General features: G+C 45.1%; 1 protein-coding gene across 3 annotated transcripts in view; it reads left to right on the forward strand.

The window, feature by feature from the left end:
* COLGALT2 (collagen beta(1-O)galactosyltransferase 2) overlaps nt 1–24114 on the forward strand; it is a 412958-nt gene that overhangs the window by 307734 nt on the left and 81110 nt on the right. For all 3 annotated transcript variants that reach the window (XM_073582911.1, XM_073582910.1, XM_073582912.1), the window contains one exon: nt 21215–21291. In XM_073582911.1, the coding sequence (XP_073439012.1) occupies nt 21215–21291 (77 nt within the window). The remainder of the gene's footprint in view (nt 1–21214; nt 21292–24114) is intronic.

The following is a 24114-nucleotide window of genomic DNA, read 5'->3' on the forward strand; positions in this document are numbered from 1 at the left end:
ATCCCCACTTCAAATCCCCCCACCCCCACTCCAAATACCCCCACACATTAACCCCAACCCCACTCATTAACCCCCCACACACATTAACCCCCATCCCCACTCATTAACCCCCGCACACATTAACCCAATCCCCACTCATTAACCCCCATCACCACTCCAAATCCCCCCACACATTAAATAACCCCCATCTCCACTCCAAATACCCCCACACATTAACCCCATCCCCACTCATTAACCCCATCACCACTCCAAATCCCCCCACACATTAAACAACCCCCATCACCACTCCAAATCCCCCCACACATTAAATAACCCCATCTCCACTCCAAATCCCCCCACACATTAACCCAATCCCCACTCATTAACCCCCATCCCCTCTACAAATCCCCCCCCATCTCCACTCATTAACTCCCCCTCATCTCCCATCTTCGGTGGTTTCTTCAGCTCCACAGAGGAGCACACTTACCACCAGCGTTTGCTTTGGGCGCCGGGGAGTGACGTCAGCAGCGTGATCACATGACCTGATCACGCTGCTGACGTCGCTCTGGCCTGGCAGTCAGAGCTGCAATTTCACTGGCGTCTGTATAGACGCCAGTATAATTGTTCCCTGGGAGCCGGCGCGGCCTCCTCTGCGCCGGCTGTCAGCTTGACAGCTGACACAGAGAACCGCCGACTCTCAGGCGGGGGGGCGGCAGAACGCATTAGGCGGCCCGACTGCGCCCCCCTGATGGCTGCGCCTGGGGCAACTGCCCCGGCTGCCCCCCCCTAGATACGCCCCTGGTACCAGCGATCCTGACCGCGTCATATCGCTGGTCGGGATCGCTGGTACATCGCTAAGTGTGACAGTAATTAAGACATTAAAGAGATTTTTCTAGAATGTAGAAATTTAACCTAGAGACAAATGTCACACATTCATGATAAATCAGATTGACACTTTTTACTTTTGTATGCCAAGACAGGTGAGGTGACTATAAAGAAACAACAATTATAATAATAATTATTATTATTATCATTATTATTAATAATAATCAATAGTAAATTCACAGAAGTCAGCATTTCTTAATAAATGTGTAATATTTTACAATGCTGCACCTCCTTTTAGACTCTTTTCAAAATTGGAATGAGTCTAAAATTTTGGCAAAATTTCAGAAATAATACAGATACATTTTATTTAGTGATTTCCATCAATATTCATTCCTTGAGTACTGGGAAGGAGAGGGGCAGCAGGCCAGGGCACCACTGGACCTCTTGGCGTGGCCCTCATCAGAGGTGTTTCCTAAGCGGCCTTGCCTTTTGATGACATTTTCTGAGCCAGCTGTCAAGATTACAGCCTGCTCAGAGAAGGTGTAAAACACTGACTCCTTCAATTATACTCATGAATTTTAGGCACAAGTACAATGTAAGCCTTGTCCTCCAATACTTCCATATTAGGGCAACATTAGCTATATGATCAGATCAGCTAATCACGCTGCTGAAGTGATTCCTGCACTGTGCAGGAGAAGATGGCTATAAGGTAAGTACAACAAGTAACAGTATTGGGAGTGGAGGGGTGGAACAGTTTGGGGGAAGGTGGTATACAGTATCTATAGGGACCATATTGGCAGGGGGGAAAATGTGAGGAGATATTGTGGACAGGTGGGAGGAAATTTGTGAAGAGACAGTATGGGCAGGGGTGGAATGTGTTAGGAGACAATACAGACCCCTACAATGTACTACTTTTAAAATATAAACTTTTATTGGATAGTGCATAAAAATGGCAATAAAAAAATGTAAACAGAAAATAACAGAGAGACAGTCCATAGTCAAGAGGCTACCAATTTGCTGTTTTCCAAATGTCGGATCAGAAAAATCACTGAAATGTATAACATATAACTGTTAGATAAGAGACCTGCTATGATTGGGTCACCGAGGAGGAAAGCAAGACCAAGCTAAGCCACAGAAAACCAGAGAGGTTGGTAACTAAGCGAATTGCAGACCCCTGATCCTATCCACACAACTAGCAGTAGCCGTGGAGCGTACCTACGATGATCCTAGACGCCTCGACACAGCAGGAACTAAATAAGCCTAAAGCAAAAAAGGGGAAATCTAAACTGCCCCAGAGCATACCCCAAAGGAATAGATAGCCCCCCAAACATATATTGTCGGTGAGACAAGATGAAAACACAAACGCAGGTAGGAAAATAGGCTGAGGAAACGATGGGGCCCAAGCTACTGTAACTAGACAGGACAGGAAAGGAAAGACACTGTCTACAATCACGCAAAAAAATCTGCAAAAAATGCCCAACACGTCTGATAGAAAAAATACTGAAGTCACTAGACGCCCACTATATCAGCACTCTGGTATATTCTGAAAACAGAGCAAAGAGAGGCCAATCTAATAAGGGACAAAAACAAACTGGCACAACCAGTAACATAAGGATGGAAATTCAGCACAGCCCCAGCCGGGGCTGGCTGACCACACAAAACTGAAATAGACAAAACCAAATCAAATGTGAACCATAGCAAAAAAACACTTAGCTTGAGCATGCAGGGACTGAGCTGGAAACTAAGACCTCAGGAGGCAGGAAAAAATCACCAGCAGGGATAGAGGGAGTCGGCTGTCTCAAATCCAGTCAGAAACCCCCAATGTCCAACCGTGCTCCTCATTATCAGGTGGCAGGCCTCTGTTAATTAGATCAGCTCCATAACCTCCAGTAACCACCAGAGGGAGCCCGGGAAGAGAACTTGCGACCCCTTGTCAATGCAACCATCTCCACTACCTTCACCAGCAACCAGAGGTAGGCCAGAAAGTGAATTCACAACAGAGACCCTTCTGTGCTCCTGATTCGCCCTCCCTTATGGTAGAGGTTGGCACCCTGGATACACAAACCGTACCCCCCGATTAACGAAGGCTGGCCCTAGAGCAACCTACACAGCCCTATAGAGAATAGTAAAGCCACCACACCATGTACCAAAATCAGAAAAAAAATTATCTCAATGCATGTCCCTATATAGTATATTGTGGAAATATACTACAGATATAAACATTATTTAGATAAATTTCAATGGTTCACAGTGATGAGTTTACAAATACCATTAAACACAACAGCATTTTAGCATTAAAAGATCCGACTGTATTTTTGGGACAACGTATATCAATTTTGCAACACAAATAATCTTTCTATATCTACAGATATATGTCTACAGTATATTACTCCTGAGGAAACTTTTCTAAGGGGAAACAGGTCAAGTGCTGAATACTTTTTATCTTAGTTCTCATTACACTGTCTCTTTGTCATTTATATGCCCTTGACCTTGGGAAGGGCCTCTTCTGGAATTGTCACAGTGAGGCTGTTCACATATTACATGCTGCTTTCTATCATAAGCTGCTGCTGATATCTAAATGATTATAACAAATATCCTATATGTGCTATTAATAGTCTCTGTATTATCTGTTTTGCAAAATTGATATAGGTTAAAAAATTGATGTACAAAGGTCATCTAAGGTTCAGTTAATTTTAGGAGACAGTGTGAGCAGAGGGAAATTTGTGAGGAGACGATTTGGGTAGAGTGAGCAAGACAATATGAGGGGGTGTATGAGGGGTCAGTAAGGGGGGAATGTGAAGGAACAGTATGAGAGTAGATGTGTGAGGGGACAGTATGGCAGAGAAAAGTATGCAGGGCACAATATAGAGACTGGGTAGTGTGGGGAGCAATCTAGAGAGAGCGCAATATACAGTGACTTGCAAAAGAATTCAACTTCCTTTGCTTTTTTCCTATTTTGTTGCATTACAAACTGTTTGAAAAAAATTGTGATTTGATTTGTGTGTGTGGCATCAGCAACAGTTTAAGTTGGTGAAGTGAAAAATATATAGGCATAAACTAAATTTATGGGATCAAATAACTAAAAATTGTCAAGTGCATAGGTATTCACCCCAAATTTCTGGTGCAAGCAATTACCTTCATAAGTTACCTGCTTAGTGAAAGTAAGTCCACCTTTGTGCACATAACTTTTATGGAATAGTGGGCAGAAAAAAGCCTTTACTTACACACAAAAATTGTAAGGCTTGTTTTGAGTTTGCCGAAAGACATGTGGAAGATCTTTTTGGACACCAAGGTAAACACTATGTCTGGTGCTAAACCAACACATCTCATCTCTCCAAGAACACCATTCCCACAGTGAAAAATAGCGATGTCAGTATCATTCTGTTGGATTGTTTTTCAGCTGCAGAGACAGGAAAATGGTCAAAGTCAAAGGGAAGATGGATAGTGTGCAATACAGGGATATTCTTGAACAAAATCTGTTTCAGTCTGTCAGTGATTTGAGACTGGGATAGAGATTCACCTTACAAAAAGATTAACAATGACCCAAAACAAACTGCTAAAGCGAGACTCGAGTGGTTTAAGGGGAAGCGTATAAATGTTTTGTAATGGTTGAGTCAAAGCCCAGACATTAATCCAATCAAGAATCTGTGGCCAGACTTGAAAATTGATGTTCTCCAGAGGAAACCATCTAACTCGAAGGAACTGGAGCAGTTTTGCCTTGAGGAATGGGCAAAAATCCCAGTGGCAAGATATGGATAGCTCGGAGATTTATCCAAAGCGACTTGCAGCTGTAATTACTGCACAATGAGGCTCTTCAAAATACTGAGTTTAGGGAGGTGAATAGCTGTGCACACTGAAGTTTTCAGTTTTTTTGTCTTATTTGTTGTTTACTTCACAATAAAAAGAAAACCAAATTTTCAGCTGTAGGCATGTTCTTTATATGAACTGATGCAAACCCTCAAAAACAGTACGATTCTAGGTTGTGAGCTTGCAATACACCAAAACTGCTATGGGTTGAATACTTTCGCAAGCCATCGTAGGGGGAACACAGTGTGAGGGTACAGTGTAAAGAGAGTGACCAGTATGGAAAGAGGAGGGTAGTAGGGAGACCATGTAACATAAGAGGGACAGTATTTGAGTCATATTTTGTCATGGAGCACAGTAATGGTCAATTATTCCAGAGTACAGCATAGGTCAAATATTTTTTTTCAGGAGTATTATAATAACATTTTTAAGGGCACTGTGTGAGGATAAGCTACAGAAGACCAGAGAAGATGGAAGTCTGCAGAGACGAGCAATGATGAATGTAAAAAGTCATTATGGCTTCTGGACAAGATTGAAAAGAAATGAAAGATGAGATGTCACCCATACGGTACCTGGATTTCAATGCTTATTTGTGATACTGACTACATCTTAACAGTGCTGAAGTTCCTGTATTGTCCACAGTCTGTTGTTGGGTGTTCACAATTCCTAGTATCTCCTTACCGTTGTTAAGAACATAATGTACGATGAAAAGATATCTGTTATTCCGTAAGTGGATTAAAATCTTCAAATTTGTCTCAGGAATATAAATATAGACAAGTCAGCTCAGTCAGCAAAACCAATGCAATTGGACCAGAAGATCATAATAATGATTAGCCATGATTAACCATGGTTAAGACCTTCTGGGCTAAATGCATTGGTTTTGCTGACTCAGCTGTCCTGTCTATATTTATGAAAATACTTAGAAGAGTTAAGTCCACTTATAGATTGCCTGATATCTTTTCACCATTAATGTCTGACAAGCTCATGTGTCCATGCACCTATAGGAGGATTATACTGGAAAACTGGTGAGCTGGAATCCCCGTTATAGGTTCATGCAGCACAATTGTAAATGGGGCTTACGTGACTGTACATTGATCACTGTTCTAAGCAGGGAGTTATATTTATGTTCTGTGGTTGTTCTGGTGATATATTTATGTACTGTTGGTGGTTCCTATGATATATTCTTGTACTGAAGGTAGTTCTGGTGATGTATTGCTGTAATAATGTTGGTTCTGGTGATGAACTCTTCATGAACTCTTGGTGGTTTGGTGCTATATTCATGTACCGTGTTTCTGATGATATATTCCTGTACTGTTATCCTGTACACATCTAGCAGTCAATAATTTGTCTTGTCAGATGATACATGTGATACATGGCATTGTTAAAAAAGTATTGTGCTGTCTGACAAGTTAACGGCTAAGGCCTCTTTCACACTTCAGTTTTTTTACAATCAGTCACAATCCGCCAGGTTTTGAAAAAAACGGATCCTCAATTTTCTTTTGAGGATCCGTTTTTTTTCTCCATTGACTTTCATTAATGGCGGATTGTGACGGATTGCTGTCCATTGCATCTGTTTTTTTTGAGGATCCGCCAAAAGTTGCTGTCCGTCACCATCCTCAAAGATTTCAAAACGGAGCTTGTAACGTTTTTTTTTCTGGCGGATCCTCCAGACACTCATTTAACCCGAAATTCTTTCTGGGTGCCGGACAAAAAAAAAAAAATTCTCTCTCTCTCTCCCCTTTTCCAGGCTGCGATTCCTTTAAACTTCTTCATTTTGCGGATCCGTCAAAAAAACGGATGGGTGGCATCCGTTGTCATCAGTTCTAAAACGGATCCAGCATCCGTCCTTTTGGCGGATTTTGACTGATGCAAAAAACTGAAGTGTGAAAGAGGCCTAATACATCTGTATTTACATTCAGAGCATTAATTCTAAAATTTAGCTTGTAATATACTCACTGTCAGCACTGTTCTGCTTACTGGTTCCAGTTTTCATCATGTGACCCCGCATATATGCAATTTTTAGATTCACAGTCACAGGACAACTGTCACGCCGCCGCTGCCGCCATGTGCCCCTGTCACGCCGCCTCCCCCCGAGCCCTGGTATACTTACCTGTCCTCGGCATCCCGGCGCGTGCCCGCTCAGGCCCCTGCTCCGGCTCCTGTCTCCCGTCGGGGACACGCATGCACTGAGTTCAGCGGCGCACGCGCACACCGTCCCTAGTAACCTTACTGCTCTCTCCAGCCTGCTCTATGGTCTGCAGGACTCTGAACCAGAAGTCCTCTGTGCACTCTGCTTATCAGGCCTCCTCTTCCTCCTGGCTGTGCCTGACTGTCATTTGTGCTACACAAGTGATCCTGGCCCCACATCTTCCTGAGCTCCTTGTCTTCTCTGCCGCTAGTCCTTCCTGCCGAGCCTCTGACCTTACGCCCTCCGTGTGCTTTCTCCTAGTGCCTGCCCACCTGTGTCTCCGAAACCTGCCTGTGTTCCCGTGTCTCCGCCGTGTCTACCAGCCAGTGTCTCCCAACCTGTTTGTGTTCCTGTGTCCCAGCCATGTCTTCCTGCCAGTGACGCCAACCTGCCCGTGTTCCTGTGTCTCAGCCTTGTCTTCCTGCCAGTGTTGCCAACCTGCCTGTGTTCCCGTGTCTTAGCCGTTCTCGGCTGCCAGTGTCTCCGTCCTGTCCGTATTCCCGTGTCGCAGCCGTGCCAGCCAGCTGTCAGTCAGCCTTGTCTTTCGCTGAGGCTCCTGTTGTTCTTCCCCGGGTACCAGCTGCCGTGGGGATAGTCTCCCTCGGGCCTGCCCCTAACGCTCCCTGTATAGGGGGTGGTCCACCTGGTCAGCTCGTCCGAGGGAGGTTTGTTGCCACGGTCCAGCGGGTCCACCCTTGGAGGTCCACTAGTCGTCACAACAAGTAACTTTTCTTCTTGCTTCTCTCAATGAAGCAGGGGCTGTATAATTTCACTAAATATTGAGAGAATTGAGAACAGCATCTAGTCGGCACGTCACTGTTAAGTGTGCAATTCACATATGAGCGATCTCTTGATGACTACTACTCTTTATAGGTATATTTTTTAGTAAAATTTAAATTGTTCTTTTAGTCTATAAACTTCTGACATCATGTCTCCGGATTTCCAAGCAAAAAAATTTGTATTTTTTTTCTGACAAAGAAAAATGGTCAAAATAAAAAAACAGTGCTTTCAGACCTCAAATAATGCAAAGAAAACAAGTTCATAATCATTTAGAAACAACAATACTAATGTTTTAACTCAGGAAGAGTTCTGAAATCAATATTTTGTGGAATAACTATGATTTTTAAAAACAGCTTTCATGCGTCTTGGCATGCTTTCCACCAGTCTTTCACACTGCTTCTGGCACAAAAATTTAAGCAGTTCTTCTTCGTTTGATGGCGTGTGACTATCCATCATCCCCTTGATTACATTCCAGAGGTTTTCAATGGGGTTCAGGTCTGGAGAATGGGCTGCCCATGACAGAGTTTTGATGTGGTGGTCTCTTAATTTATTCCAGAGCTGTACATGTCCCAGACAACCTCTTTAAAGAGAACCTGTTAGCATGATTTTGTAATGTAGAGACATGGCTGTAATGGTGCTTTAATACTGATTACATTGATATGTTTGGTGAAGAAATCTACTTTCTTATTCTTCTTTAATCACTATTTGAAATGTTCCGCTAATTAGATTTCAGTGCATTGGGGCTGGATTGTGTCCTTGGTCTTCTGCTTCCTATCTGTGACTTCCTGCCCCTCCGCCTGTCTCCTCTGTTTGAAAAGGGGTTTTGAAACTGAAGAGGCATGTCGCTGAAAAATATCACACTTAAAAAGCAGTGACCTGTTATTCAAAGACCTGAGGCAAGCAGATGGCCTGGGGAATTCACAGACAGAGAGAAGAAGACACGGTGAACTGTCCGGCCCCTGTGCACTGAAGTCTAATTAGTAGAAAACTTCAAATAGTGATTAAAGAACAACCAAAAAGTGGATTTCTTCACCAAAGATATCAATTTAGTCAGTATTACAGTGGCATTATAGCCATGTATTTACTTTACATTACAAAATCATGCAGACAGGTTCTCTTTAACCTGTGTATAGAAGGGGGTGCAAATGTCACCTTTTGCCCTGGTGCAGCAGTAAAACCTAGATTCGTCTTTGGTTACATGTGAATAGGAGCAAAAAAAACCTCCTAAAATATCACTTTTATTTATATGGTTAAAAATGCCCATGTAGTAACATAACCATAGGATTACAAGGACTTTATAATAGCAATTATTATTATTACTAATATTATTATTTATAGCGCCATTTATTCCATGGCGCTGTACATGTGAGGAGGGGTATATATAATAAAAATAAGTACAGTAATCTTAAAAGATACAAGTCACAACTGGTACAGAAGGAGAGAGGACTCTGCCCGTGAGGGCTCACAATCTACAAGGCATGGGTGAGGATACAATAGGTGAGGGTAGAGCTGGCCATCCAGTGGCTTGGTCGATCGGTGGTTACTGCAGGTTGTAGGCTTGTGGGAAGAGGTAGGTCTTCAGGTTCTTTTTGAAGGTTTCCATGGTAGGCGAGAGTCTGATATGTTGTGGTAGAGAGTTCTAGAGTAGGGGTGATGCGCAGGAGAAATCTTTTATGCAATTGTGGGAAGAGGAGATAAAAGGGGAGTAGAGAAGGAGATCTTGTGAGGATTGGAGGTTGTGTGCAGGTAAGTACCGGAAGACGAGATCACAGATGTATGGAGGGCAAATGTTGTGGATGGCTTTGTATGCCATGGATAGGGTTTTTAACTGGATTGTTTGGGTAATGGGAAGCCAGTGCAGGGTTTGACAGAGAGGAGAGGCTGGGGAATAGCGGGGGGAAAGGTGGATTACTCGGGCAGCAGAGTTTAGAATATATTGGAGGGGTGGGAGAGTGTTAGAGGGGAGGCCACAGAGCAGTAGGTTGCAGTAGTCAAGGTGGGAGATGATGAGGGCATGGACTAGGGTTTTTGCAGATTCTTGGTTGAGGAATATATAGATCTGTGAAATATTTTCGAGTTGAAGTTGGCAGGAAGAGGACAGGGCTTGGATATGTGGTTTGAAGGAGAGATCAGTGTCAAGGATTACCCCGAGGCAGTGAGCTTATGGGACTGGGGAGAGTGGGCAGGCATTTACTTTAATGGATAGGTCCACTGGGGGGTCAAGTGAGATGGGGGAAAGATGATGAATTCTGTTTTGTCCATATTAAGTTTTAGAAACCTAGAGGAAAAGAAGGATGAAATAGCAGACAGACATTGTGGGATTCTGGTTAGTAGGGGGTGATATCAGGTCCAGAGATGTAGATCTGTGTGTCATCAGCATAGAGGTGATTCTGAAAGCTGTGAGATCCTGTGAGCTGTCTGAGGCTCGAAGGACTGAACCTTGCAGGACTCTGACAGATAGGGGCGAGGTAAGTGGTGTGCGAATGGGAGACGCTGAATGTCAGGTCTGTTAGGTATGACAAGATCAAAGATAGTGCAAAGTCTCTGATGCCAAGAGATGAGAGGGTCTGTAATAATAGGGAATGGTCCACTGTGTCAAAAGCAGAGGACAGGTCCAGGAGGAGGAGGACAGAGTAGTGTCGCTTGGCCTTGGCTGTTAATAGGTCATTGTTGACCTTAGGGCAGTTTCAGTGGTCAAAGAGGGAGCAAGAAGAGAGGTGGGAGGACAGTTCAATATGTACGTGTTGTTCTAGTAGTTTTGAGGCACAGGGGAGAAGTGATATAGGGTGATAGCTAGATCCAGAGGATGGGTCAAGAGAGGGCTTTTTGAGGATAGGTGTGATTGAGGAATGTTTAAAGCTTGAGGGGAAAACTCCAGTTGTTAGTGATAGGTTGAAGAGATGGGTTAGGGTTGGGATGAAGACTGTGGTGAGGTTTGGGATGAAGTGGGATGGGATTGAGTCAAGTGTACAGGTGGTGAGATGTGATCTTGAGAGTAGAGTGGAGAGTCGATCTTCTGTAATGGTGGAGAAGTTTGTTTTGGAGGAGGAGGGCTGGGCAATTAGGAGGAAGGGCTCTGGGGGTTGTCGACCAAAACTGTCTCTGATGTTATCAATCTTCTGCTTGAAAAATGAGGCAAATTCTTCAGCTGAGATGAGTGGAGAAGGAGGAGGCGCTGGGGGACAGAGGAGAGAATTGAAGGTCTTGAATAGCTGTTTAGGGTTGTGAGACAGGGAGGATATGAGAGACGAGAAGTACCGTAGGTTTGTTTTGCTGCAGCGAGTGTGTCATTGAAAGTAAAGAGGGACTGTTTGAATGCGATGAAGTTCTCATTGGAGTGGGATCTTTTCCATCTCTGCTCAGCCACCCTGGAAGCGCATCTCAGTTCTTTGGTCAGGCTGGTGTGCCAGGGCTGTCTGTTGATTTTTTGAGCTTTGGTATGTGTGAGAGGGGCTGCTGATTCCAGAGCTACAGCTATTGTGGTTTTATATAGAGCGACAGCGGCATCCGCATTGTGTAAGGAACTTATGTCTGTAGAAGGGAGAGGGGATTCAGACAGTGAGTGTAGATTGAGGTGTTTAAGATTTTTGTGAGGGTGTGCAAGTTTGTGGAGAGAGGATTGTGGATCTGGAGAGGAGAGAGAAGAGCATGTAAGTAGGTTGTGGTCAGAAAGAGGAAGAGGTGAGTTAGAGAGGTTAGAGATTAGATGGTCAGCAGAGGCTGGTGAAGATAAAGTTCAATGTGTAGCCATCTTTGTAAGTGGCTGCAGAAGACCATTGATTGAGGCAAATGGAGGAAGTGAGAGAGGGTAGTTTAGTGGCAGCAGAGATGGAAGTGTCAATGGGGATGTTGAAGTCGCCATGATGATAGTGGGGATGTCAGCGGAGATGAAATGAAGTAGCCAGGTGGGATCAAAGAAGGTGGTGGCTGGCCCTGGGGGGCGGTAAATGACACCCAGTTGTAAATTGGAGGGGGGAGTAGATGCTCACAGAGTGCACCTCGAAGGAAGAGAGGGTAACAGAGAGTGGCACTGGGATTGGAGTGAAGGAGCAGATATCTGACAGGAGAAACCCAACTCCTCCACCATGCTTGCTGCTGGGGCAGGGGTGTGGAAAAGGTGGAATCCACCATACGAAAGTGCAGCAGGAGAGGCAGTGTCAGAGGGGGTGAGCCAGATTTCAATGATGGCGAGGAAGGAAGCAAAGTTTGTTAGCAATGAAAAGATCATGGATGTAGGAAAGTTTGTTGCAGAGAGAGCGAGCATTCCATAGAGCTCCAGTTAGTGGGACTGGGGAAGTGGGGACTGGGTGAATGGGTATAAGGTTAGAGAGGTTACGGAAATTTGATATAGCATGGATGGGAGGAGAAATGACTGGGGATGTGGTGAGGAGGACCAGGATTTGGAGCAATATAACCATCAGTGAGGAAGAGCAGAGAAAGTGTTAGTAGGTGGGAGCAGGAGAGGGCCTCAGGGGGCTGTCTGTGTTTGGAGACAGAGGATTGTATGTTGAGGAAAAGTTCTGAGGAGGAGGTGAGATGGATGGGGAGGATTAAAGAAGAGATGAACAGTTCCTTACTTGGTGTAGGGATTAGGGGGTTAGCATGAGGTGAAGGATTATAGGGGTGAGAGTGAAAACTAGCAGAAACATTGTTTACAGTGACTATCCAGTTACCATCAGTTCCCTTCTGGTTCAATTCTGGATTAATTCTGAGCACCACACTTGTATGATACACACTTATGTAATCTGAACTGAAGGTAACTGGATAGTCACTGTAAACAAGCAATCTTACAATACAATAATATCATAGAAAACAAAAAGCAAAAAACACACAAATATCCTGAACTAAAAGTAAAAAATATACTGCAAATAATGCATAAAGGTAATAATAATAATGAGGGTATTTAGTAAACATAATTTTGATCAAAATAATGTACAAGCCATCCCGCCACGTCACGGCAACCCTTGTGGGACAGTCCCTACTCTAGTATTTAAAACCTTTTCACTTGCCAAGTGGCGTGAGTGTGAATAAGGGTCGAGCGGCTGAACCACTTGTAACAGCTTAGGCCAGACTGGATGGCTTTCCCAGCTCAGAAAGAGGGCGGTCACACCCATATATGCACTGAATGCACAATGAAATGAATAAAAAACAAATCTGAACTGAGAAAAGTAAGTTAATGTGTATGCACAATGTAAGTGCATATTTACACATGACCATTAACCAGAGAAAACAAAAAGCAAAAAACACACAAATATCCTGAACTAAAAGTAAAAAATATACTGCAAATAATGCATAAAGGTAATAATAATAATGAGGGTATTGTGGGGATGTGGCTCGCTTAGGTGCAGCGGGAGACAAATGTGAGACAGGTTCTTCCACAGTGCTTGCAGTTTATTCACGGCATAAACGCACAAGGCAACGTAACACCAAACAAATAGCCTTTTAGCTCAGGCAAAATAACACAATGTCCGTAGTTGTAGACTCAGAGCAGGAGTCTCAGCACACATGGGAGGTTTAGTCCTCCCCACACACAACTCCCTGGTTCAGGAGCAGGTCACATTATAAGGCTGTAGCCACACCCACGTTCCCAGCAGCTGACTGGTCACATGACTGTGACCTCACCACAGGTCCTTCAAACAAAAACAATAACAATATCTGGTATGCTTTACTTCTGCCTTACATTATGGAGATAAGCCATTTATGAGACACATATCTCCCATCAATTACACGACCCTTAGCCCTGCCACATACCTCCCCCCTCTGCCTAAAGCCGTGGGGCTTGGCACTTTCACCTACCAGGCAAGGGATTCTGGAGAGGGCATCAGCATTCCCATGTAGCTTCCCGGCCCTATGCTCTACATGGAAGCTGAAGTCTTGTAGGGCTAAGAACCAGCGGGTGACCCTAGCATTCTTGCCCTTGGTTTCCCTCATCCACCTGAGTGGGGCATGGTCGGATATTAACCTAAACTTCCGTCCCACCAGGTAGTACCGTAATGTGTCCACTGCCCATTTTATGGCCAAACACTCCTTCTCTACAACTGAGTAATTTCTCTCACAAGAAGTCAACTTCCTACTCAAGTAGAGAACAGGATGCTCCTCCCCACGTATCTCTTGGGAAAGGACAGCTCCTACCCCGACATCTGAGGCATCTGTCTGGAGGACAAATTCACGTTTAAAGTCTGGGGCCACCAAAACGGGCTGCTTACAAAGAGCTCCCTTCATTTCTTGGAAGGCTGACTCTGCTTCTTCGGACCAGCTGACCATCACTGACTTTGTCCCTTTAAGCAGATCAGTTAGAGGTGCAGCCATTGTGGCGAAGTTTGGGATAAACCTCCTGTAATATCCCACAATCCCCAGGAAGGCTTTAACTTGCTTCTTTGACAGAGGTCTCGGCCATGTTTGAATTGCCTCCACTTTATTGATTTGGGGTTTGATCTCGCCACGCCCCACTACATATCCGAGGTACTTGGCTTCTTCTCTCCCCAAGGCACACTTCTTCGGGTTTATTGTAAACCCCGCCTCTCTTAGAGCGTCAAACACTGCTTGGACCTTTTCCAGGTGAGTCTCCCAGTCCGGGGTAAAGATGACGATATCATCCAGGTATGCGGCAGCGTATAGCTTATGAGGTGCAAGGATTCTATCCATCGCCCTCTGGAAGGTTGCTGGAGCTCCCTGTAGGCCAAACGGCATCCGGACATACTGGAAGCACCCGTCAGGTGTGGAGAATGCCGTCTTCTCCTTGGCTTCCTGTGCCATGGGGATCTGCCAATATCCCTTGGTCAGATCCAAAGTGGTTATGTACCTGGCAGGTCCAAGTCTCTCGATGAGCTCATCAACGCGTGGCATGGGATAAGCGTCGAACTTGGAGACCTCATTCAGCTTCCGGTAATCGTTGCAGAACCTCCATTCACCATCAGGTTTTGGGACCAGGACAATCGGGCTCGACCAGCCGCTCTTGGATTCCTCAATGACCCCGAGCTTCAACATACGCTGCACCTCCTTGGAGATTACCTCTTGCCGGGCCTCAGGAATACGATATGGTTTCACGTTCACCCGCACATGTGGCTCGGTCAGAATTTCGTGCTCCACCACCTTCGTGCACCCCGGCAACTCTGAGAACAGGTCGCGGTTTTTCTGGAGTAACTCCCGGCACTGCTGCTTCTGGGCCTTCGATAGAGTCTCCGCTATGGTAACGGCTCCAACCTCCCCTTCTAGGTTGCCCAGCAAGCACGGAGTTACCGCTGGCTCTCTATCTTGCCACGGCTTGATAAGGTTAACATGGTAAACCTGGTATGGCTTCCGTCTTCCGGGTTGGTGGATCTTGTAGTTTACGTCTCCCAGTTTCTCCACCACCTCATATGGCCCTTGCCACTTGGCCAAGAACTTACTTTCCACCGTCGGGATTAGCACGAGAACTCGGTCTCCCGGATTGAACTGCCTCACTCTGGCTGACCGGTTGTAGACCCTGGCCTGAGCCTCTTGTGCCTGGCGGAGATGTTCTTTAACAATGGGCATCACCTTCGCAACCCTCTGCTGCATCAGTGCCACATGCTCAATGACGCTTCTGTGGGGCGTGACTTCGGCTTCCCAGGTTTCCTTGGCTATATCTAGGAGACCTCGCGGATGCCGGCCGTACAGAAGCTCGAAGGGGGAGAACCCCGTGGAGGCCTGGGGAACTTCACGGATAGAAAACAGTAAATACGGTAAGAGACAATCCCAGTCTCTACCATCTTCCTCTATGACTTTTCTCAGCATGCTCTTCAGGGTCTTGTTAAACCTCTCAACAAGGCCATCTGACTGTGGATGGTACACTGAAGTCCTCAGCTGGGAAATTTGCAAGACTCTGCACAATTCTCTCATCACCTTGCTCATAAAAGGTGTCCCCTGGTCGGTCAGGATCTCCTTCGGCAAACCCGTCCGGGAAAACACATGGACCAGCTCACGGGCTATACTCTTCGCAGAGGAGTTTCTCAGGGGAATGGCCTCAGGATAGCGTGTGGCATAGTCCAGGATGACTAATATATACTGATGGCCCCGAGCTGATTTAACTAAGGGACCGACCAAATCCATGGCAATTCTCTCAAATGGCACCTCAATAATGGGCAGTGGCACAAGAGGGTTCCGAAAATGAGATGTGGGGGCAGTTAACTGACATGTCGGGCAGGACCTGCAATAGTTTACTATTTCCCGGTGACACCCAGGCCAATAGAACCTCTGTACAATCCGTTCCTGGGTTTTTTCCACCCCCAGGTGTCCCCCCAAGATGTGTGAATGGGCCATGTCCAACACTTTTCGTCTATAGGGGCCTGGTACTATTAACTGCTCTGCCACCTCCTCCCTTATTTTCGTGACCCGGTACAACAATTCCCCACTCAACATAAAATGGGGAAACCTTGTGTCTGCTCCCGGCTCTTGTGCAACCCCATTAATGACGGTGACATTGTTAAAGGCTTCCCTTAGTGTGGGGTCCCTATGTTGGGCAGTCCCAAAATTCTCCCCGGCCACCCCCAACTCCGGGATGTCAGGTACAGGGGACCCTTCCTCTTCATCCCCAACAAGGACACATAAAGGGAACTCGTCTGCCTCTGGTGGTGGCGATACCTCAGTGGGGTGGATTGGTTCCCTGCTCTTGCTAGCACACTCAGAACCCATCCCCCACAGATCCCAAAACAGACAGAAATCCCGGCCAATAATTATGGGATGCAACAAGTCTCGAACAACGCCAACTTCATGCGACTCGGTGCCATGCGCCGTTTCAATCTTCACCCTAGCCATAGGGTAGTCCTTTGCATCGCCATGTATGCACCGAACACCAATCTTTTTACCCGGGAGTATGTTTAGAGGAAAACTGGCCCTCACAAGGGTCACCAAGCTCCCGGAGTCCAGAAGCGCCATTACTGCTCGACCGTTCACCTTCACGGGACACGCTTGTGGCCCCTTGTTAGGTAGCGAGTTCACACTGCAAGCTGGATATGCGTAGTATGAACTACGGCGTCCCATGCTGCAGTCCATCTGCTCGGTGGTCTGGGGACAACGGGCCGCTATATGTCCTGGCCCATGACACTTCCAGCAAATAACACCCGAGGGGACCTTGGGCACCGCCTCCCCCGCCCCTTTTGACCTTGGACGCACCACCCCTTTTTGTGACTCCGCCCCCTGCTGGGACCCCCAATATGGAATGGGCTGCTTCCCCAAGGAACCTTCCATCCCCTGGTATCTCTCGACCAGCCCAACCAGTTCATCAGCATTTTGGGGATCACCCTGGGCAACCCAAGTCTGTAGAGGTCTCGGCAGAGAATGCACAAACCGATCCATCACAACTCGCTCTACCATCTGTGCAGGGGAAGCCGACTCTGGCTGCAGCCATTTCTGGACCAGGTGCAACAGGTCAAACATTTGGGAGCGCGGGGGTTTGTCCCGGTGATAGGCCCAACGATGCACTCTCTGTGCCCTGGTAGTCATTGTTACCCCCAAGCGGGCGAGAATTTCCGCTTTTAATTTGGGATACTCTCTGGCATCTTGTACCGTCAGGTCAAAGTACACCTTCTGGGGCTCCCCCGTTAGGTAAGGGGCCAGTACCTCCGCCCACCGCTCTGGCTGAAGTTTTTCCCTCTCAGCCACCCTCTCAAACACCGTCAGGAAGGCCTCCACATCATCCTCAGGGGTCATTTTTTGCAATGCGCGTCTTACCGCCTTCTCGACGTCGGTGGCATCAGCCCGACCTGGGGTTGGGGCGCTTGTCCTGCCCTCCTGGATGGCGGTTGCCAGAAGCTGCATCTGCTGCCGTTATTCCTGCTGGCTCTGCTGGAACTGCTGCCGCTGCTCCTGCTGGCCTTGCTGGATCTGCTGTAACAGCAGCTTGTTGGTTTCCTGCTGCAGTGCCTGGGACTGGACCAGGTGTTTCATGAGGTCCTCCATGATTCCAGGCAATGCTTGTTGCCCCGCTGCAAACTTCACCCAGGACATGCAACAACTGTCTCAAGTCTCTGCTGGGACCGCTGCCCGCATTCTCCACCAATTGTGGGGATGTGGCTCGCTTAGGTGCAGCGGGAGACAAATGTGAGACAGGTTCTTCCACAGTGCTTGCAGTTTATTCACGGCATAAACGCACAAGGCAACGTAACACCAAACAAATAGCCTTTTAGCTCAGGCAAAATAACACAATGTCCGTAGTTGTAGACTCAGAGCAGGAGTCTCAGCACACATGGGAGGTTTAGTCCTCCCCACACACAACTCCCTGGTTCAGGAGCAGGTCACATTATAAGGCTGTAGCCACACCCACGTTCCCAGCAGCTGACTGGTCACATGACTGTGACCTCACCACAGGTCCTTCAAACAAAAACAATAACAATATCTGGTATGCTTTACTTCTGCCTTACATTATGGAGATAAGCCATTTATGAGACACATATCTCCCATCAATTACACGACCCTTAGCCCTGCCACAGTATTTAGTAAACATAATTTTGATCAAAATAATGTACAAGCCATCCCGCCACGTCACGGCAACCCTTGTGGGACAGTCCCTACTCTAGTATTTAAAACCTTTTCACTTGCCAAGTGGCGTGAATGTGAATAAGGGTCGAGCGGCTGAACCACTTGTAACAGCTTAGGCCAGACTGGATGGCTTTCCCAGCTCAGAAAGAGGGCGGTCACACCCATATATGCACTGAATGCACAATGAAATGAATAAAAAACAAATCTGAACTGAGAAAAGTAAGTTAATGTGTATGCACAATGTAAGTGCATATTTACACATGACCATTAACCAGAGAAAACAAAAAGCAAAAAACACACAAATATCCTGAACTAAAAGTAAAAAATATACTGCAAATAATGCATAAAGGTAATAATAATAATGAGGGTATTTAGTAAACATAATTTTGATCAAAATAATGTACAAGCCATCCCGCCACGTCACGGCAACCCTTGTGGGACAGTCCCTACTCTAGTATTTAAAACCTTTTCACTTGCCAAGTGGCGTGAATGTGAATAAGGGTCGAGCGGCTGAACCACTTGTAACATTTCACATTTCATTGTGCATTCAGTGCATATATGGGTGTGACTGCCCTCTTTCTGAGCTGGGAAAGCCATCCAGTCTGGCCTAAGCTGTTACTAGTGGTTCAGCCGCTCGACCCTTATTCACATTCACGCCACTTGGCAAGTGAAAAGGTTTTAAATACTAGAGTAGGGACTGTCCCACAAGGGTTGCCGTGACGTGGCGGGATGGCTTGTACATTATTTTGATCAAAATTATGTTTACTAAATACCCTCATTATTATTATTACCTTTATGCATTATTTGCAGTATATTTTTTACTTTTAGTTCAGGATATTTGTGTGTTTTTTGCTTTTTGTTTTCTCTGATTAATGGTCATGTGTTAATATGCACTTACATTGTGCATACACATTAACTTACTTTTCTCAGTTCAGATTTGTTTTTTAATACAATAATATCATGCAGAATAATAAAGAGGGGGTGAGGAATGTATTCTTGCCCTTACTTCCCATATCTTGCCGCAAAGGTTGACAGCCTAAGTTCAACACGGTACTACCTCTCATTGTCGGCTTTCCCTTATGTAACTATCCAAATACTACCACCAACACCAAATAGAGTGCAAGAGTGCAATATAATGGCTTATATCTATTAAATGACCAAAGTTTTGTTTAGTGAGAGGATAATGACTATTTCTTATATACGAGATAACGGTGATTTGCTAGATAACACTACTAGTGAACAGATGTAGTAAAGTTGTGGATTGCCCGCCAGGGCATTGGGATACTCGGTAGTGGGCCACTTCTTAAAGAGAATGTGTCACAGCAGCAGTGACCCAGTCTGTGGCCCTGGGTATCCAATAAAAGGGGAATATTTACAAGGGATGATAAAGTTTATAATAAAGTATTCGTGACGCCACTTGTGGTTTCTGGTCAGAGGTGACCAGCGCTGCAGGGCAGATCCTCTGGGACTGATAGCAATGCAGCTGAGTTGATACAGCTCTCCACAAGGAGAGCTTTGTCCCAGGGCAGTTGGTAAGTAGATGTTAGAGGTAGCGATGATAGATGTAGTAGAGTTGGGTAGGTGACACAGGAATAATTAGAGGACACAGCTGGGTGCAGTTCCAAAGGTTTACTCACTGTTCTGATGCGCATATGCCCTCTTGGTTCTGCGTCTTCCAGGTGAGGGGTCCAGCAAACTACCAGGTAGATCAGGCTTCACCTTTCCTGGACTCACTTCAGTATATGCCTCTCCTGGCTGTCTCTCTGTGTTGGCGGTCTGCCTATCTCCTGCCCAACACCTCACAGTCAGTGTCCCAGGCCAGCAGCCGCGAACCTTGTCGGGTGACATCCTCTCTGTGTCCCCTTCCTCCCTTACGGCTGCCTTTCCGGAGAAGATAACTGTGGCTTCTGGCTGAGGTACCTTCAGGTGCCTCTGTATCCGGCTTGCTAGTTGAGTCTGATGATTTCTCCACTAGGCTAGGGGGCCAGTACCCCCGTGCAACCTGGCCTCTCCAATACTGGAACAAGCCCCACTGGTAGCTCTTGCATGTCCCATGCCCCTAAGACCCCTTCTGCCTTCTGGATGTTTCTTTCTGTCTGTTTCTCTCAGCCTCCCAGGGAGCTGCTTGTCAGCACATCTGCTCCCTTTCCTTCCACTCTCTACACACTCTGGGTGAGGTGCAGTACCTCTGTGGCGACTGAACCCTCAGGGGTGCCACAGTTGCAGACCCACATAGTAGTGGGTTATGCATTGGCAGGCTGTTAATAAAAAGCTCTTGCACAGATATAACATAGGTTCGGATTCTGCATAATAAATGGATCTGTAATAACAGTAAAAAAAAAAGCAAAATACCCCCCTAGCACAATATACATGAGGGTTTTTTCATATCACAATCTATATAAAAAAATTAAAAAATAAATTTTGCAATTTCCACACTGAACACTTGGGCTTTTTTTTTTGCACATCTCATTGTTTCAGGAAGTAAAAAAAAACACAAATACAAGGTCTTAAAAGGGCAGGATGTATGAGTCTAATGTAGCCCCAGTGTGAAAATTGCAAGATTACAAACTTTGTTTTTTAATAAAGATCATGATATGGAAAAAAAAAGAATTGCTGAAAAATGTTTTGTACCACAAAAACCTGATTCAAACAATCGTTCATTTTTTGATGATGGCTTCCCTTTAAAGGGGTGTGCTTCAGGAAAGTAAACCTTGTGATTACCACTGACTGCAGAGGGTCCATATGAGGGTCCTGTATTCAATAATTGGATTCTTGTGAACACTTCATTTCCATGAATAGATTCAACATTAAAGGGATTGTCCAATACTGGATAACCCCTTATTACAGGGCACAGGGAGATGAGAAAAATAAATTGATAATTTCCTCCCAGACCATGGAAGCTCCACAGCTGAGATAACCATCAGCAGGGGCGCAGCGTGAGAACTGCAGTACATTTTGTGGAAGGAACTGTTTTTTTATAATCCTGGCCTCCCTGGGCTCATTAATAAGGCTTTGTTCACTAGTGGACAACCCTTTTAAACCTAGAAAAAAATATTTAAGAAATGTCACTAGTATACTTATGATAATTGAGCTTTCTGTGTTTCTTTTCCTAAACTGAGTATGTAGTTTTATGTGTTTTAGTTGATCGGCCGCCTCTGGAGACATCACGATATGTCCATGTGCCACCCAAACAGCCGGACAAGTTGGGGTTTGATGAGGTGAGTTCTTTATTACTCACAGTGTTCTCTTTTTTTTGTAACCAAGCACTAAAAATGGAAACCAAATTGTATTACCAAGACAAACTAAATAAGCTTGCCTTAATACTTCTAAAAGAGTGAGCTAAAGCTGGTGACACTGCAATTAATAGAACATGTTATGTGCATTAGGCTGGGGACACACTACTGTAGAATACAGATAAATGCTATGTGAGAAAACATCGCATAGCACTTGGCACAATGTTATACTATGGGGCAGCTCACATCACCATATTTTTTCTCAGGTGTATTTGACGTACGTGTAAAATTGCAGCATGCTTTGATTGTATGCGTATATTGTTCGAGACTCACCAGTGCAAGCTTATGGGTGCGAGAAAAACTCAGACGCCACACAAAGCATCTATGTAACTTGCGACAAATGCGCGCACATTTTCCTCATTTCAGTCCATTGAGCAATTTAATTCAATGGGGAAAATCAGTGAGAAATGTAAAGCCATACGCATGTCATACGGATGTCAAACGGATACATGGGTGCGAGAAAATCACATAATCGCATTGCAAGCTCATTGCACACGGATGACCATACGGAGAACACTTGTGCGACTCTCGGCAGGGAGACTCAGACCGATTTTAAATACGTTTAGTGTGGCCCCGGCCTCACTCATTATGAGGCTAGGTTCACACCAGCGTATTTTGTCTCATCGGAGAGACTTGGGCCAATTATGCTAATCACACTCGGATTACATTCAGCTCACAGTTTGATCAGAGTATGACCATAGTGTGCTACGATTTTCTTGGATGAGGAGAAGATGGGAAATTTTTTTTCTCCATCTTTTCCATTCTCTCAGTCCGTGAAAATCAGACTGCACTTAGATGTCATTGAAGTTCAGGCTGATGTTTCCACAGACTCATTGACTTGCAAGGCTAAGTGTGATCCAATAATCGGATCAAATTCGGGCATACAGTGATATATTTCCTTTGACAGGCTTTTACATGTGCAAAGCCCCATAGAATAACATTGGTCCGAGTGTGATCCGATGTTTTGCTGTATCGCACTTTGACTGAAAACACGGTCATGACCCCTAAGAGTCTCCTATCACAGTCTAGAAGAGGTCTGTCAGATTCCTGACTTGCCTATTTAGTGCATACTTTTATGCCCCATTAAACAAGGATTTTGGAGTATCTTTTTATTACTATGTGCTCTGCTGTGTTATTCCTTCTTGAAATATATGACTAAATTGACAACTGGGTGTTTCCATTTTTTTCAAAGGATACAACATCTCTATAGGTTGCAAAATATGCATTGCACACTGGTGTACCATAAAAAACACCCAAAAGAGTCAAAATAGTAAAAATGTGCTACGGTACTGTTTGTAGCAAGGAAATAAATATTATTATCCGTACTTCTTCTTAGGTCAATATATTCCTCCGAACATGCTCCAATTAGGCATATTTTTATACTCTCTGATTATATTACCTCTATTGCCAGCAACACTTATACTCTTCACTACTCAGCATCCCAGGCTGTTATCTGTGGTTCATATATTTAGACCAACCTTGTGCGCATGCGCGACCTGTGTCCCGTGAGTCATCTGCCTCCTTTGTCTCGATGTGTCAGGTCACATGATCCTATCCTGATGTTGTCGGTCAAATGACGCGGGCGACGGAGACATCCGGGTTCCTCCTGACCATGCATGCGGCGGCCATCCCTGTTCTCTGTCTATTGGCCTCCCCCCGCATATATACCCCTCCAGGTCACTTGAGCGTCACTCCCTGACGAAGGACTTAGTTCCGAAACGCGCGTAGGGGTGTGCGCCACACTTGAACTGGGGACCACTACCAGAAAATCACGAGGCATTACTTTGCTACTATCTACATTCCCTCTCCCTATTCAATACTGTGCAGTTTACTGTATATTACCCTCTTATAACTGCTATATATACTTTGGATGAGTTGATATGCATCATTAACTAATTGTTCAACACTGTTCAGTTTATATTTCCCCCTATGATTGCTATATATTTGGCATGAGTTGATATGCTGTATTAACTAACTACATACAGTATATAAAAATAAGTGTATATACTGTATGTTTGTATGTGTGTGTATCAAGCAACGCCCACTCCACATAGCCCTGCCCACTGCGCATAGCCACACTCCACACGCAAAGCCCCATATAATAAATATCTAATCTAAGCAGTGTCCAAACAGCCAAGTAAATAAAAGTAAAAAAAAATAGGCAGCACTCCAAATTAAATGTGAAAAAAAAGGGGATACTTTACTGATCCTCAGGTGGCAACGTTTCAACGGTGACCCGTCTTTATTGGGCTTGATATATATATACAGCTCTGGCAAAAATTAAGAGACCACTTCCAAATGTTTAGTTTGTCTGATTTTTCTCTTTATAGGTACATTTTTGAGTAAATGTAAATTGTTCTTTTAGTCTACTAACTTCTGACAACATGTCTCTGAATTTCCAAACAATAAATGTTTTTTTTTTTTTCTGAAAAGGAGAACTGGTCAAAATTAAAAAAAAAACAGTGCTTTCAGACCTCAAATCTATATATAAAATTGAATGTATGTGTGTGTATGTATACGTCTGTATCACCACCAAGGGATTATTGGTATGGAAGTTAGGGCAGTTCCACTAAGTGCTCTGGTTCTGACCCCATGGTCTCTTAAAGGGATCCCTGGTATGGAAGTGAAGGCAAATCCACTCTGCGCTTGGGTACTGACCCCAGGCCTTTCTTAAAGGGCCTGGGGCCTAAGAAAGATAGGGCAATTCCTCTCAGCATTCTGATTCTGACCCCAGGCTTCTATTAAAGG

This window comes from Dendrobates tinctorius, unplaced genomic scaffold, assembly GCF_039654945.1.
Source record: "Dendrobates tinctorius isolate UK_male_01 unplaced genomic scaffold, ASM3965494v1 ptg000074l, whole genome shotgun sequence".
Classification (NCBI taxonomy): Eukaryota; Metazoa; Chordata; class Amphibia; order Anura; family Dendrobatidae; genus Dendrobates; species Dendrobates tinctorius.